The sequence below is a fragment of the Macaca fascicularis genome, chromosome 1, assembly GCF_037993035.2.
Source record: "Macaca fascicularis isolate 582-1 chromosome 1, T2T-MFA8v1.1".
Classification (NCBI taxonomy): Eukaryota; Metazoa; Chordata; class Mammalia; order Primates; family Cercopithecidae; genus Macaca; species Macaca fascicularis.
The window spans coordinates 202,126,302-202,141,233 of NC_088375.1; the positions used below are offsets into that span (position 1 = coordinate 202,126,302).

At 52.0% G+C, this 14,932-nt stretch overlaps 1 protein-coding gene across 6 annotated transcripts; it reads left to right on the forward strand.

Annotated features, from left to right (window-relative positions):
• Positions 1-1,336: 1,336 nt before the first annotated feature.
• FNDC5 (fibronectin type III domain containing 5) lies at positions 1,337-11,523 on the forward strand. Of its 6 annotated transcripts, none has more exons than XM_074013336.1 (6): positions 1,337-1,448; positions 4,806-4,921; positions 5,410-5,608; positions 5,958-6,047; positions 8,968-9,101; positions 9,467-11,523. In XM_074013336.1, the coding sequence occupies exons 3-6, from the start codon at positions 5,425-5,427 to the stop codon at positions 9,470-9,472; spliced, it is 414 nt and encodes a 137-aa protein (XP_073869437.1). In that variant the 5' UTR covers positions 1,337-1,448; positions 4,806-4,921; positions 5,410-5,424; the 3' UTR covers positions 9,473-11,523. The 6 variants fall into 6 exon arrangements, with proteins under 6 accessions (XP_073869437.1, XP_065381717.1, XP_065381718.1 ...); XM_045375340.2 differs by lacking the exon at positions 1,337-1,448 and adding an exon at positions 2,872-3,159; XM_045375333.2 differs by lacking the exon at positions 1,337-1,448 and adding an exon at positions 2,872-3,159 and having other exon boundaries at positions 9,995-11,523.
• The last annotated feature ends 3,409 nt before the right edge of the window (positions 11,524-14,932 follow it).

Below are 14,932 nucleotides of genomic sequence, written 5' to 3' on the forward strand. Positions count from 1 at the left end.
CCCTTGACTGGGGCCATGACCATCCTAGGCTATGAATAGGAACCTTCCTATTCTAAATGGGTACCTGGACTGGCTTGGGTACCTGCAGCCTGAGTTAGGTGCTGAGACTGGACATGCAGGAGGGTCCCAATGCTGGTGACTCCATTAGGTGTCAATGTGTAAGTGACCAGCCAGCCCTCAAGGGGATGTCTGTGGAGTCCTCCACATGAAGCCCAGTGAGTGCAACTTGGAAGGACAGAGGCCAACCCTTAGTCCCTACCTAGATCCTCATTTATGGTTTCATTCATTCTTTCACTGCTGTGTTTCCAGAATATTATACAGGGCCTGGTCCATAATAGGTGCTCAATAAACATACGATGGAAGAATGATTTTTTTCCACACAGTCAACAATCATTTAATAAGCCCCTACTGCATTGTAAGCCTTGTGCTAAGGGATGGGATACATAAAGTGGCTGGGTTTTTTGAGACAGTCTTTCTCTGTTGCCCAGGCTGGAATGCAGTGGCACAATCTCAGCTCACTGCAACCTCCGCATCCCGGGTTCAAATGCTTCTCATGCCTCAGCCTCCCGAGTAGCTGGGATTACAGGTGTGCACCACCATGCCCGGCTAATTTTGTGTTTTTAGTAGAGACGGGGTTTCACCATGTTGGCCAGGCTGGTCTCGAACTCCTGACCTCAGGCGATCCACCTGCCTCGGCCTCCCACAGTGCTGGGATTACAGGCGTGAGCCAGCGCCCCGGCCTGCAGTGGCTGCTTCTGAGAGCTCCCTCTCAAGCTCACCCAGGGCTCCACTAAATCCTCCCAGCCAGCTCCCACTGGCTGCCAGGTTCCAGGCACCAGGACTTTCCCCAGAATTAAGGCCCAAGCACCCCATGCATCATGAGGCCTGGGAAGGCTGTACCCCCACATCCACAGCTCTCCAAATCCTCCCAGTCCTCCAAGCCCCTTCCTTCTGCCGCCTTCTCTCTCCAGCCCTCAGGCACTGCCATCTCCTCCCTCCCAGCGCCCTACATCTATCTAGGTTTTACCCAAAGTGGCCAGCAGATGGCGCCAAGGGTTCCCTTTCCCCAGCGCTGGACTGGAGGCCAAGATCCCACCAGGACCCTCCCTCCTTTTCTGCCCTGCAGGGACGGGAGTAGATTCTGTGTCCTCTAACTGAACCCTCTCCTTCCTGCTAGTTCCTGCGATGGAGGCCTGAAGAGGCTCCAGTTGCTCCTGCGGGCCTCCTGGTTGTCTTCCTGTCTGATGGATGGGGGGTGGGGGGTCCCTAGGGGCTAAGCTGCAGCTGGTGGGGCGGGGCCGGGTGGGGTGGGGCAGGCAGCTGCTGCGGGGAGAGAGAAAGAGAAGATAATAAGGAGAGAGCAAAGAGCAAAGAGAGAGAGGTGCTCTGGCTCCGGGGCTCCTCTCCCAAACGGGTCGAGGTCCCAGCTGAGGCTCTCCCAGGACAAGGTATGTGGCGGGGGAAATGATGGGGCTGGGCAGTGTCACCCTGCCCAGTGGGGCAGGCCTGGGGGCACTGAGGGGATGGGCAGGAAAATTCTGCTGCTCAACAAGAGCCCCTAAGCTCGCTTCCATCTCACCCCTTCCAAGGTGACCAAGGAGGAACACAGGGCCAGCGAAGGAGTCCTGGGTGGGCATTAGGAGAGGAGGGTTGTCTATCGCTGCTCTTGACCCACTGTGTGAATTTTCACCAAGCTCTTCCCATCGCAAGACCCCACTTCCTTAATGTAAAACCAGGTGGATGGAGAGGTTTCTATGGCAGAACTTTGCAAGATGTCCCCTTTCCAAAGAAAATTAGCCCTTCCAGGGCTTCTTGAAAACCTTTAAGACCCAAAGGGAAGTCCCGCTAATGGTGGAATTTCGGATAGTCGTGGGAGGGGGCTCAGGGGTTCTTGTTGAGACAAAAAGGCCCTGAGCCCTGGTCCATGCCTCTCCTCCACTTTGTTTCTCTGGCTGGGATGAGGGAGGGGGGCTGCAGTCACTTCCCCTCTCAGAGATGCTCTTAGAGAGATCGCTGCAGACTCTTTTCTGGCTGGGGAGGAGCTGACCCCGGCCAATTCTAGAATCTCAGGAATCTCCGGATGGGTGAAGTCACTCTGGGTGGGGAGACAGTTCAGTTAAGCACAGCTTTGGGAGTCAGATCAGCCTGTGCTCAAATCCTGGCTCTGCTGTGGGTCCCTGGACAAGTCCCTGTCCAAGCTGCAGGATCCTCTTGTGCAAAGTGTGCACAGAGTATGACTTTACAGAGTTGCCCTGAGAATTAAGCCACATAATGCAAAGAAAGCTCAGCATAGTATCTGGCCCCTGGTAGACGCTCATTACTGCCCTCACTATGGGGATGAAAATGAAGGAAAAGGACTGGCCTGGCGTCACAGAGTTGAGTCCAGTGAGTCAGAGCAGCCTCTTCCCAACCCCACTGGAACACGAAGCCCTAGTGTCCACTTAGCACTCTTTGCTCAACCCAGCCTTACTGTGATCTCTCCCCTCTGCTCCCGTCTACCCCAGCTGCATAGGCCTCGGGTCTAGAGTGGAGTGAAGGGATCCCTAGGCCCAGGGATGGGAGGCGCGCTTTGGGGTGGCGGCTCAAACGGGCATCTCCGTGGCACTTGCCCTCCCTCTACCCTGGGAAAGGGCAGAAAGCGGCAGCCGAGTCAGGGCTGTGTGCAGGCGAGAGAGTGACCGCGGCGGGAGCGCGGAGAACCCAGCTGGGCTCCCGCTCGGTGAACGGGTGGGAGCCGCGGGTCCACGAAGCCCGTATCTCCCCGGTAGCGGACCGAATAGGCAGCGGGGGCGGGAGTGGGGGCGCCCTCCGGTCCTCACCCCGCCCCCGCGCCTCTCCCCGCAGCGGGGGCGCCCCGCCCCCCGGGCGCCCGACGTGGACGCGGCCGCCGCCACCGCCGCCGCGCGGGAGTTGCTGTCCGCGGAGCCGACATGCAGGCGGCGCGGGGCGGCGCGGGGCGGCCGGGGCGGCCGGGCCGCGGGCCGGAGCGCGAGCGCGAGCGGCCGCCGGGCGCCGGAGCCACGTCCCCCTGCGCCGCCCCGGGCCTGCCGGCCGGAGGAGCCACCATGCACCCCCGGCCGCCGAGCGCCTGGCCGCCCCGCGCCCGCGCCGCGCTCCGCCTGTGGCTGGGCTGCGTCTGCTTCGCGCTGGTGCAGGCGGGTAAGGGGGCCCGGGGCGGGGGACCGGCGGGCCGGCGCCGGGGCAGACTCCTCTACCTGGGAGTCCCCTGGTCCTTTCCCTGCCCCCTAGGGATCTCCTGTCTCGGCCGAAACACTGCTCCCCTAACCCAGCCCCCAGCATCTTCCCTACCTCCTTGACCCCCAGACCTGTCCTTCAGTTTCCTAACCTCCCCTGTCACCTCAGCCCTGGGCTTCTTAGGGTCTTGTGGTCCCCAGTCCCCTAATCCCATTCCCCTAGCCCCAGGTCTTTGCCTCAGCTTCCCTAGCTCCCTTCTTTGGCCCAGGGAGCAGCTGAGGACACCAGTTCTCCCACCTTGGGCCTCTCTCCGTGTCCCCAAGATCTCTCAAAGCCCTGCTGGCCAACTCTGCAGGGGCAGATGGGGTCCCGCTGTGCAGGAGCACGTGTGAAGGGGATGGGGGCTGGCACCTGAGGGCGCAGTGCAGAGCGTGGGGTGGGCCCCAGCACCCGAGCTGGTGCAGTGTCTGACCTGCCCCATGGGGCCGGCACGTCCTTGCCCAGCCTCTCCTACCACTCTGTCTTTGTCCCTCCTGGCTGCCGCTGCCCGGCTCATCTCTCCCTCCGTGGTTCGGGGCACGCTCTCTCGCATCTGTCTTTCTCAGATGCCCCACTTCTCTGTCCTCTGGTTCTGTGTCTGCCGCCACCTGTCTGTGTCCTGTCTCTCCACCTCCCTCTCCATGTCTGGCTCTGTCTCCCTCAGGTGCCAGGCCCAGCTCCCTGGGCCTCAAGTTCACTCTCTGTGGGGCGAGGGGTACTGCTGAGGCCCAGCTCTGCTCCATGCTGCACCTGCCCCTTGGAAGATAGAGGCTTATGTGACTGCACTGCCCCTCTCCTGGATGGTTTTCCTCACTGACCCCCACTATTCTCATCACTCTCACCCCCACTTACCTCCTGTCTCTTGGAGTGATTCCTCATTGATCCTCTTCCCCTACCTGTTCTCTCCTCTCCACTTGCCATGGAGGGTCACTGCTCTGAGTGACCCCATCTTCTCCTGCCACCTCTCACCTGCCTCTTGGGGCTGGAAGGGAGTGGAGAAGAGGCTCACACAGACTTCCCCAGGCTTCATTCTGCCTGGGCCACCACAATTCTGGGGATACTTCTGTTCTCCTCATTCCCAGCCCAGGGCTTACCCCAGCATGACACTTCTTGATCTCTGGGTCTTTCTCCTTCGTTCAAGGTCACTCCTTGGACAGGGCAGTATTGTTAAAAGAGCACTGGACTGGGAGTCCTTTGGTCTGCTTTTCATCAGCTAACCTTCAGTTTCTGTCCACCTATGTCCCCTCCATGACTCTCTCAACTCTAACCGCCCATCCCTTAGATAGGGCCCCGGCCCAGGCCCATCACTTTGAGCCTTGGACCCCTGGTGGGGCCGGCCTGTGGCCAGCAGGGGCTTCCATCCCAGTCATGAGGATCCTGGGGCCTCTTGGGCTTGGTTCTTCAACCCACTGAAGAGCTGAGAGCCATGTCACTGGACCCAATCGAGGCTTTAGTTTCTTCCTTCCCCTCCTGCAAGGCCTTCCCCAGGTTTCCCTTTCTTACTTATGAGACAGTGGGTCTGGGCCTCACGACAGGGGATGTTCAGGCTTAGGTGCCTCCCCGTCCCCCAGACAGTCCCTCAGCCCCAGTGAACGTCACCGTCAGGCACCTCAAGGCCAACTCTGCAGTGGTGAGCTGGGATGTTCTGGAGGATGAAGTTGTCATCGGATTTGCCATCTCCCAGCAGGTAATGCTCCACTGTCCTCGGGGGGAAGGACACATCGGGATAGTAGTGGCAGATGGGGGTAGGAGTGTGGCAGTGGTGGTGATGGAGAAACAGAAAGGAAATAGGAACTTGGGGCAAGGAAGATGAACAATTTGGACATATGTCTGAAAATTGGGGCCCCATTCAGACATATGTCTGAAAATTCTCTAGAAGAGAATCAGTGAGGGAGGGTTCGAGAACTTTCAAGTGGAACACAGAAATTAAGGGCATGGTTTTGATCTCAGAGACATCTGCATTTAGGACCTAGCTCCAGTGCTTACTAGATACGTGGCCTTGGGCAACTTCCCTAACCTCTCTGAACCTGTTTCCTTCCCTGTAAAATGGAGATATTGATAGCGGAGGTGATGGAATGAAGATTGTATATGTAAAGGCTTTGTCACCACTGGGAGGTGGGCAGGAGCGGGGCTGGTCACTGAGTGTTGACAGCAATGACCGGCGCTTGTCTGCAGAAGAAGGATGTGCGGATGCTGCGCTTCATCCAGGAGGTGAACACCACCACCCGCTCGTGTGCCCTCTGGGACCTGGAGGAGGATACGGAGTACATAGTGCATGTGCAGGCCATCTCCATTCAGGGCCAAAGCCCAGCCAGTGAGCCTGTGCTCTTCAAGACCCCGCGTGAGGCTGAGAAGATGGCCTCCAAGAACAAAGGCAGGCCCGGGTCACTGTTAAGAGGGATGGGGTGGGGTGAGGGGTGGTCAGGACCAGACCAGTGGGTGGCTTGAGGAAAGCTCTGTCTCCTTCCCCTTACCCCCTGCTGGCAAGTAAAGCAGTACCTGAGAGAGAGAGGGTTCATACTAGTCCCCAACAAGATGCTGGGCATGTAAACTCCCTTTAGACTCGGTCCTATCACTGCCACCCCAATTAGCCATCAGTGCATTCTAGAATGTACACTAGATGTGTGGGCACCTGTAGAAATCAGCACTGTTGTCTTGGGCTTGGCCCTAGAGGAGTGGCTGAGGGAGGAAAGGAGCACTGGACCTAGTGTCTCTCCCGACAGATGAGGTAACGATGAAAGAGATGGGGAGGAACCAACAGCTGCGGACAGGCGAGGTGCTGATCATTGTCGTGGTCCTGTTCATGTGGGCAGGTGAGTCTGGTCCCCGGGTCCTTTTTCTTCCCTCAGCCTCTGAGAAATGGAGAACTCTGACCAGCCCCTTCTCTCATGAATACAAAGGGTAAGGGGTTTGGACATCTCTAAGGTGAAAAGTCTCCAAGTCCTGCCAACGACAGTTCTGGGAACCAGATCTGACCCCTCCTCTACCTCACTCTTCAACAAAAAACCAGCATATTGTTAGCTGCCTTATAAGATTAAATGAGTACTTGCCTTTGCCCTCCCTCAGAAGAAGTTCAGCTTCTTGGGGCTGGACACTTCCACAGGCCCTTTACCTCTGGTAATGGCTACAGCCCTTTTTTTCTCTTCTGGGGTGCTGTGCCTCCAAGGGGTCCAGGCCTGGGAAGCTCAGGGGAAGTCACTGCCTGGCCTTGGGACATTCTCCTAACCTACTCACCCTTCTAGACCCAGGCACCATGGCTGCAAGACAGCCACGGTAAAAACTCCCTCAATCCGTCCATTAGAATGGCCCTCCTGCTTCTACACCCCCACGGCATACTGTTCACTCCTCTCTTTAGCCTTTCATATGTAAGTTAGTTGGGCTTTTGTCTCTTTCCTTTACCTGTGGTCTGTGAGCTCCCTGAGAATGAAGACCAAGCTTTTTGTTTGTTTTGTTTTGTTTTTTGAGACCCAGGTTGGAGTGCAGTGGTGCAATCACAGCTCACTGCAGACTTGACCTCTTGGGCTCAAGTGATCGCCATGCCTTAGCCTCCTGAGTAGCTGGGACTACAGACATGTGCCACCATGCCTGGCTAAATTTTTATTTTTTGTAGAGATGGGATCTTGCCTTGCTATGTTGCCCAGGCTGGTAAAGGCCAAGTTTCATTCATCTTTGTACTCAATTCAACCAGCATTTACTGAACAATCACTCCAGCCCAAACAGTAGTGCTACAATCATGACTAAGAATACCCCTGTGCCTGCAAAGAACTGTCTGGGCGAAGCCAGGCCCGAACTTACTTCTTTTCTTCTCGTTTACTCTTCTAAATTTTTCTTTTTCATTTTCTTGGGCTGAACTTAACTATAATCCAATGTGATGAATGCTATGATAGTATCATGTAGGAGAGCAGAGGAAATAACTGTGGGTTAGAAATCAGGAAAAACACCGAGGAGATAACATGGGAATTGAGCTTTGAAGGATAAATAGGAGTTCACCAGGCAGCCAAAAGAAGAATAGTGTTCAGGGCATGGTATGTTCAAGAAATAAAGTAAGTTCAGTTTGGTTCAGGGCAGCTGCAATCCAAGAGAGAAGGTGGAACGTGGGGGAGTAAAGGATGGCGAGGCTGTAGACTGGAGTCTTTTGAGGGATTTGAATATTATGCTAAAGCTTTATTAGCATGGTGGCTGAAAAGGCAGGCTGTATTGTAGAAGCATTTGGAAAAAAATGTTCCTTAGGCACACAGAATAACAGGCACTTGGAAAAATGAGGCAAAAACAAAGGGTTGTACAAAAGAGGAGGTTTGCTTATGGTGCGTTATTAGATTTGGCACAGACAGTATTTATATAATCATAACAATATAAACATAGTGAATTAACCCAAAATTGTGATGTAATTCTGTTAGGATAATAGGGAGGGAAGTAGAGGAAGTTGTGATGCTTTATCTGCCCTGGTTGGAAGTCAACAGATTTCTAAAATAGATCAAGAAATAACATTCTAAATATAGAGGTAAAATTGGGAAAACACCTAGAAGGACTGGAGTTGGCTGCCTTAATACTGTCTGACTTTCAAAAATCATTCTGTTCATGTATTATTAGTTTGATAAAACTAAGCATTTAACAGACTGCAGGCCCTGGAGTTTATGTCCTAGTTCTGCCACTGTGTGACCTTGAGTTAAGTTAGTGAAACTCTCTATATCAGTGTCCTCACTTGTACCCTGGGAATGATAATAATAGGTATCCTCACAGAGTTGTGAGGATTAAGTGAGATAGAATATGTCAGGGCACAGCACAGGGCCTGGCACAAGTTCAACAAATGCTATTATTGTTTCTATTTTCCCCTCAAGGAAAACCAGAGCTGTTAGAGATTTTGTTTGTTTTTTTGTTTTTCTCTGAGACAGAGTCTCACTCTGTTGCCCAGGCTGGAGTGCAGTGCTGTGATCTCGGCTCACTGCAACCTCCGCCTCCCAGGTTCAAGCTATTCTCCTGCCTCAGCCTCCTGAGTAGCTGGGATTACAGGCACCTGCCACCATGCCCAACTAATTTTTTGTGTGTTTAGTAGACGGGGTTTCACCGTGTTGGCCAGGCTGGTCTCTATTTCCTGACCTCGTGATCCGCCCACCTTGGCTTCCCAAAGTGCTGGGATTGCCGGGCACTGTGGCTCATGCCTGTAATCTCAGCACTTTGGGAGGCCAAGGTGAGCGGATCACCTGAGGTCGGGAGTTCGAGACCAGCCTGACCAACATGGAGAAACCCTATCTCTACTAAAAATACAAAATTAGCCAGGCGTGGTGGTTCATGCCTGTAATCCCAGTTACTTTGGAGGCTGAAGCAGGAGAATCACTTGAACCTGGAAGGCGGAGGTTGCAGTGAGCCAAGATGGCGCCATTGCACTCCAGCCTGGGCAACAAGGGTGAAACTCCATCTCAAAATAAAAAACAAAACCAAAGTGCTGGGATTACAGGCGTGAGCCACTGCGCCTGGCCGTTGTCAGAGGTTTAAAGGAAAGGAGGAGAGGAGATATGATCAGACTCATATTGTAGGAAGATCAGCCTAGCAGCAGTGAAAGGGGTGGCTCATGAGGGCACAGGTGAAAACAGGAGCCAGAGGGCAGAGGGAGGGTGCTACAGTAGTGCAGGTGAGGCACAATCAGGAGAGACCATTGGCAAGCACTAGTGGGAAAGAAGCAGGCGAGGCAAGAACCCAGGCCCTGGCCTCTGACTGCTCACTTGTCCCCCTCAGGTGTCATTGCCCTCTTCTGCCGCCAGTATGACATCATCAAGGACAATGAACCCAATAACAACAAGGAAAAAACCAAGAGTGCATCAGAAACCAGCACACCAGAGCACCAGGGCGGGGGGCTTCTCCGCAGCAAGGTGAGGGCAAGACCTGGGCCTGGGTGGGCCACCCTGTGCCTTGTGCTCTGGTAATCCCTGGACTGAAGAGGGGGTCAGCTCAGGGCCTGGCATGGTGACAGCTGGGCAGAGCCAGATTTGGCTGCTGCCTGTGTGACACAGGGACACTGCAAGTTGATTTTGGATCCTCTCCTTTTGCAGGGTGCCAGGGGCCAGTGGTGATTTGGAAAAAAAAAAAAAAAAAGCAGTGAATGGGGAGGGCAGAATTCTTGGTTGGCGCGGGACAACAGGAATGGGGTATCTGGCTCGTTCCTGCTCCTGCTGTGCCTTGTGACCTTGGGCAGGTGCTTTACTGCTGTACCTTGATTTCCTCTTCTGTAAAACAGATATGAAAACCTTTTCAGTGCTTGCCCTGAGCAGCTAAGAAGACAGACAGTAGAGAATGTGAGAGGATCTCATGATCTCATGGTTCTGACGATGATTATCCAACAAACATCTGGCCCTCTCTACATCTCCTCTTCCCTCCATCTCCTTGTATCCTCTGGCTTACTGTCCTCTCTCTGGAGCACTTTCCTGAAGCCTTTTATTAACCCCCATCTCCAGAAGCACCTCAACAATGTCAGTGGCTGAGGCTGCACTCAGAGGGATGACTGCTGGGGGTAAACTGGGTGCCAGGGGCCATGGGCCCAGGACCCAGTCTTGGCCATTCAGTTGAGTGAGGCTGAAGGCTGGGTTTGAAAAGGCAGACAAGACATCCAGGCAGGGCTTCTCTTTTCCTTCCACAAGGGACAAGAGCCTGGCTTATTTAGGCTGCAGCCCTGCTGCTCCTCCCTTCCTTCTTCTGTCCTGTTTCCAGCCTTGCAAGAAGTCTATTCAATTAGTCCTGGCCGCTTCTCTCATTTTTTTCCTCCCAGTTTCCAAACAAGCCCTCAGTGAACATCATTGAAGCGTGACTGCCTGTCTGCAGAGAGAAGGATTCCATTTTTCTTCTCAGCTGGTCCCCGGGCCCACGGGCACAGGGAGCAGGACGACTGCAGCAGCGGGGAGGAGGCACAGCTAGCTGCAGTTTTCTTTTCTCCTTGCCCTAGTCAGATGAAGGAGGCTGAACTACAAACCCAAATTCTGCAAAAAATAAATAAAATAAGAATAAGCCACAAAACTAAAAGGCCTGGCCCCATTCTGGAAAAGGCAAAGCTGCATGAGACACAGCCTTCTGCCTCCTCACCTCTCCTGGACTGGCTTCCTCTTTGAGAAAATGCACAAAGCCCTGGGAGATGACAAGCACGAGGACTGACGCAAGCTGTGTCTTTCAGACCAAGGAACATCAGAGAAGCTGTGGGGCTGCCTGCCATGCAGGATCATGGCTGCCATCAAGCCTTTTCTGGATCCAGCCATCAAGGACATGTTTGTGGTGTGATACACACCTTTGCAAGTGTGTAAGATATTACCTGGTTTGTCTCTTTTGGAAAACAAAAATCCGAAGGCTGCACTCTAGAGGGCAGAGAGATTCCCCCGAAGACTGAGCTGGTTGCCTGCATCCTCTATCTTCTTTGACCCTTATGACTGTAAGATCATCAGTTTGGGGTCTTAGGAAGACCCGGAAGGTACTGGTCTAATTTATTTAGGAAGTATCTCTTGGAATTTGAGAAATGCTAGCTTGGACAACTGAAAAGTCACATCACATCTGGCATTCTGGGGGTTACTAAAACACCCCTTCTGGAGTGGAAGCTGCTGGAAGGCAGGCCTGAGCCATTCACCACAGACAGGAAGAGCAGCCCTGGCTATCACACTGGCCTCTGGGGTCTTCATATCTTGCCATCTCATCCAGGGTTCCGTGAAAGTTACCCAGGGTCCTCATGTCCTTCCTTAGAGCCTGAGTGGTGTGAGGTGACAGGTCTCTCTCTCCACTGCCCCTTTCTGGCTTAAAAAAATGGTGCTTGATGAGGGAAGGTAGACTCTTCCCTAGGACTGACGAGTTATGGCTGCCAGATACCTGCATGGGAAGAGGTGGACCTCTGCATCTTCCATTGGCGGCCAAGGATGGGTGTGGGTGAACCACACCTAGCACAAGCCTGGTACTCAGTAAATATTTGTTGAAATGAGTAAGAGCATCGGTCCCCAAGCCAGAGCGCCAGAAGCCATCACCCAATGACCGCCCCTTCCTTCCGGTCTACAAGAGCTCTCAAGGCTGGGTCTGCCACCACTCTGCTTTGCCCAAGTGTGGCAGCACTGGGGAGGAGAGACAGGATAAAGGGCAGATGTCAGCAATACTAAGGGCTTCCTCATGGGAGGGCATGAGGCTCCACTCATTGTCTTGTGACTTCCATCCCTGCTGAATGGGGCTGCAAGGCCAAAGCTCCTTAGGGGAGAGGTCCTTACCTCTGATCCACTTAGAGCAATAACCACTTTTTAAATGTAAAATAAAAAGACAAATGAAAAGGCACATCCTTGTCTTCTGGTAAATGCCCAAATGTTGCCCTCTTTTTCTGGCAATTGGCAGCAAGTCAGGATGTGTGGAGGAGGGAGTCAGTTCTCTCTCTCCATTTTGGCCTGCAGCTTCTTAGGGACATGCCTGCCAGCCAAGCTGGAGTTGGAAGGGAATCTCAAACAGATGGGGGTGCACGTGTAGGAGAAGAAAATAGCTGCTCCATCATCCTATGACTGAGGCTCCCCCAAACCAAGCTTGGGCTGCCTCACTAGATAGGTATGCAGGCTGGTACTCAGTTTTTAAAACAAAGGGTTTTCCCCACTGGATGGGGCTGGGTGCTTTTCCTGGCCAAAGGAATGCAATTCTTGTTTCTCCCTAGGGTAAGGAAGGAGTGAAGGGGAACAGCAAAAGCTGCTTTCTGCAGCTCAGTATTCACAGCCTGCTGTTATAGGCTGTTAAAGGAACACCATTATGATCCCAACAGCAGACTGAAAGAGTAATGATATTAGCCAAGGAGCAAAAACCAGTAAATGGGGCACCTCGAACATTTCGTGTCCAGAGCCAGGAAGAGCTTGGAGAGAAAATGTCCGGTGAGCAGGGCTTGGAGTTGACTGTTTTAAAAGGTTCTGAAAGCAGAGGGAAAGGTTTTATTTTTATTTTATTTTATTTTATTTATTTATTTTTTTGAGATGGAGTCTGGCTCTGTTGCCCAGGCTGGAGTGCAGTAGCCGGATCTCAGCTCACTGCAAGCTCCGCCTCCCGGGTTCCCGCCATTCTCCTGCCTCAGCCTCCTGAGTAGCTGGAACAACAGGCGCCCGCCACCTCGCCCGGCTAGTTTTTTGTATTTTTTAGTAGAGACGGGGTTTCACCATGTTAGCCAGGATGGTCTCGATCTCCTGATCTCGTGATCCGCCCGTCTCGGCCTCCCAAAGTGCTAGGATTACAGGCTTGAGCCACCGCGCCCGGCCCGGAAAGGAGGTTTTAGAGGCTGCACAGCAAAGTAGGAAACTGAGTTGCACACCAAACTCTAAGCCAAACCTCAAAGAGGTATTTCCTAGGCCCTCTGTACCCATCTAGTGCCAAATGATGGAAAAGCCCCGAAGTCAGCACTAGGTATAGTATAGTCAGTGGGGCTCAGGGAGCTCTGCTAATGGGGGTTTCCTGTCTTCAACTTAATCTGTGCCTGTGGTACATCATAAAGGGTATGACAGAAGAAGAGGTAACACTCTTGGCTTAGATAAAACTCCATTACCTTTAATTACCTCCCTAAACTCCCAATTGTGTAACAATTGAGCCTTCCCTGAATCACTGTAGTTGCAAAGTCGAACCCTACACAGCTAGACTTGGGATGTGATCTTTTCACCACCATCACATAGATCCACGGACATTTTCTCCTAACTGTGGAAAGGCACAGGCAGGTCTCTGAGACCAAGAGACCTCACTTGCAGACTACAACAGGCCTGTGGGAGAAATGTTGGTCTGAGAAGCAGGAGACCCTGCCTTGTAATCACCTAACACCTCAGGCAAGTTAATTCTCTGAGGTTAGGTCTTGGTGTCCTTATCTGCCAAAAACAGAGAATTTAGAAGATTCCCAGACTCTACCTACTTCCTACAATAGGAGCCAAGGTGCATCCTCCTAGGAGCATGAGGGAAACCTCAGGGTCTGAGGGGAGGAAGATAGACTGGTGAGTGTTTCTATGAGGCAAGAGTCCTTTTCTCCTCCTACTCTTGTCCCCTAGTTTTTCAGAATGGGCCTTCTCAAGAATCCATTTTTAAGAGTTTTGGTTCAACCCTTAACAAAAATGTGCAAAATCTCACCAACCCATTAATATGATGCTTTCGATTTATTTCTGACTCTCTTTAAACCTATGTGACGGTTACGGGAATTTGCGTTTAAGAAGTAGCCTCCAAGAACAAATTGCTTCTATAAATGGGACACCCTGCTCACCCTCCTCCCTTGCCCAGCTCCATCAAGCTCCATCGGTACAAAATATTGCCAAACCTTCAAATGTGACTTCAAGTTGAAGGAAAACTTTGTATACAAATAGTTCCTAGTCAGGTGCAGTGGCTCACGCCTGTAATCCCAACACTTTGGGAGGCCAAGGTGGGGCAGATCACTTGAGGCCAGGAGTTCAAGACCAGCCTGGACAACATGGTGAAACCCTGTCTCTAGTAAAAATACAAAAATTAACCAGGAGTGTTGGCGCACACCTGTAATTCCAGCTACTCAGGAGGCTGAGACATGAGAACCACTTGAACCCAGGAGGCGGAGGTTGCAGTGAGTCAAGATCGCGCCACTGCACTCCAGCCTGGGCAACAGAGCGAGGCGCTTTCTCAAAACAAATAGTTCCTTAGTGATATATTTCAGGACTATCACTTAGACTGCTTTAAAGGTTATCCAAAATATTATATTCCACCCCCTTCTCAATGGGTGCTGGGGAGGGCCAGATTTTACGTCTATGGCATGTTCCAGTTGTCACAGGGGGAAGACAGGTGGGGAGGAAGGACAAGGCGGGAGCCTGTTCATTTAGGAATTCCACCACTGACCAGCTGATACTTCCTGTGACAAGTGGAATTTTTTTTTTTTTCCTGACAGGTGCTCTGGCATACAAACCAAGCATACACTAAAATCAGCTTAGGAATAATTGTTTTCTCTTAGAAAAGCAGAATACTGAGAGAAGCAGGGAACTCCACTTTCTAGCTTTAGGTGGTTGGGTTTTTTCTTCCAATAAAAGCTCAAAATAGGCTAATCAGAGAACGACCCCCTTCCTCTTGGAGAAGGTCCATTTCTCCTTTTCCTCTTCACTTTTCCGTAATGTAAAATGAACAAAAGATCCTATCTACACCTGATAGGAACAAAACAGATATGCATAGGTTAAGGAGAGTACCTCAGATTGAGACAAGAATGTCAAGTTGCTGAGTACTTAGCAAACTTATATTGAGTCTTTTGCATGGACTCAATACTATATTTTATCTAGAATTTATAGACAAAACTTATAGCACAGCAGGCCAGACAGCATGGCTAAACATGTTGTTACTTGTTCTGTCAGCATGAACTCAGATTTTTAAAGCACTGGCTAACATAGGTGACAAGTTATTATTACCTTCCCTTTTCTCCTTGCTTCTGGGGGTAAGTCTAAGAAGCTCTGGTTCACGAAAGGGATCTAAGGAACACTATGTCTCCCACATCTACCCACACTTATCCAACCTTCACCCAGTTTTTAGGAGCCGCAGTTTCTTGAGAAACTGGGTTATGAACAACCATCAATTCTGTATCACTGATTCTGGTTTCTTACATCCCCTTCAAAGAGAGAATGCTCTGGGATAGCATGGCTTCTTCCCTAATCAGTGCTAGCTCTGGAGAAGCAGAAATAGGGAGGCCAACCACACAGCCATGGGAAGGAATAAAAGGCAATGCCTGCCT

What these genes read in the sequence shown, in the direction of transcription:
- FNDC5 (XM_045375330.3), top strand. Translation starts at nt 2,931, where the DNA reads ATGCAGGCGGCGCGGGGCGGCGCGGGGCGGCCGGGGCGGCCGGGCCGC. An exon ending in GATTTGCCATCTCCCAGCAG is followed by an intron (nt 4,922 to 5,409) that starts GTAATGCTCCAC and finishes GCTTGTCTGCAG; the next exon opens with AAGAAGGATGTGCGGATGCT. An exon ending in GGTCCTGTTCATGTGGGCAG is followed by an intron (nt 6,048 to 8,967) that starts GTGAGTCTGGTC and finishes TGTCCCCCTCAG; the next exon opens with GTGTCATTGCCCTCTTCTGC.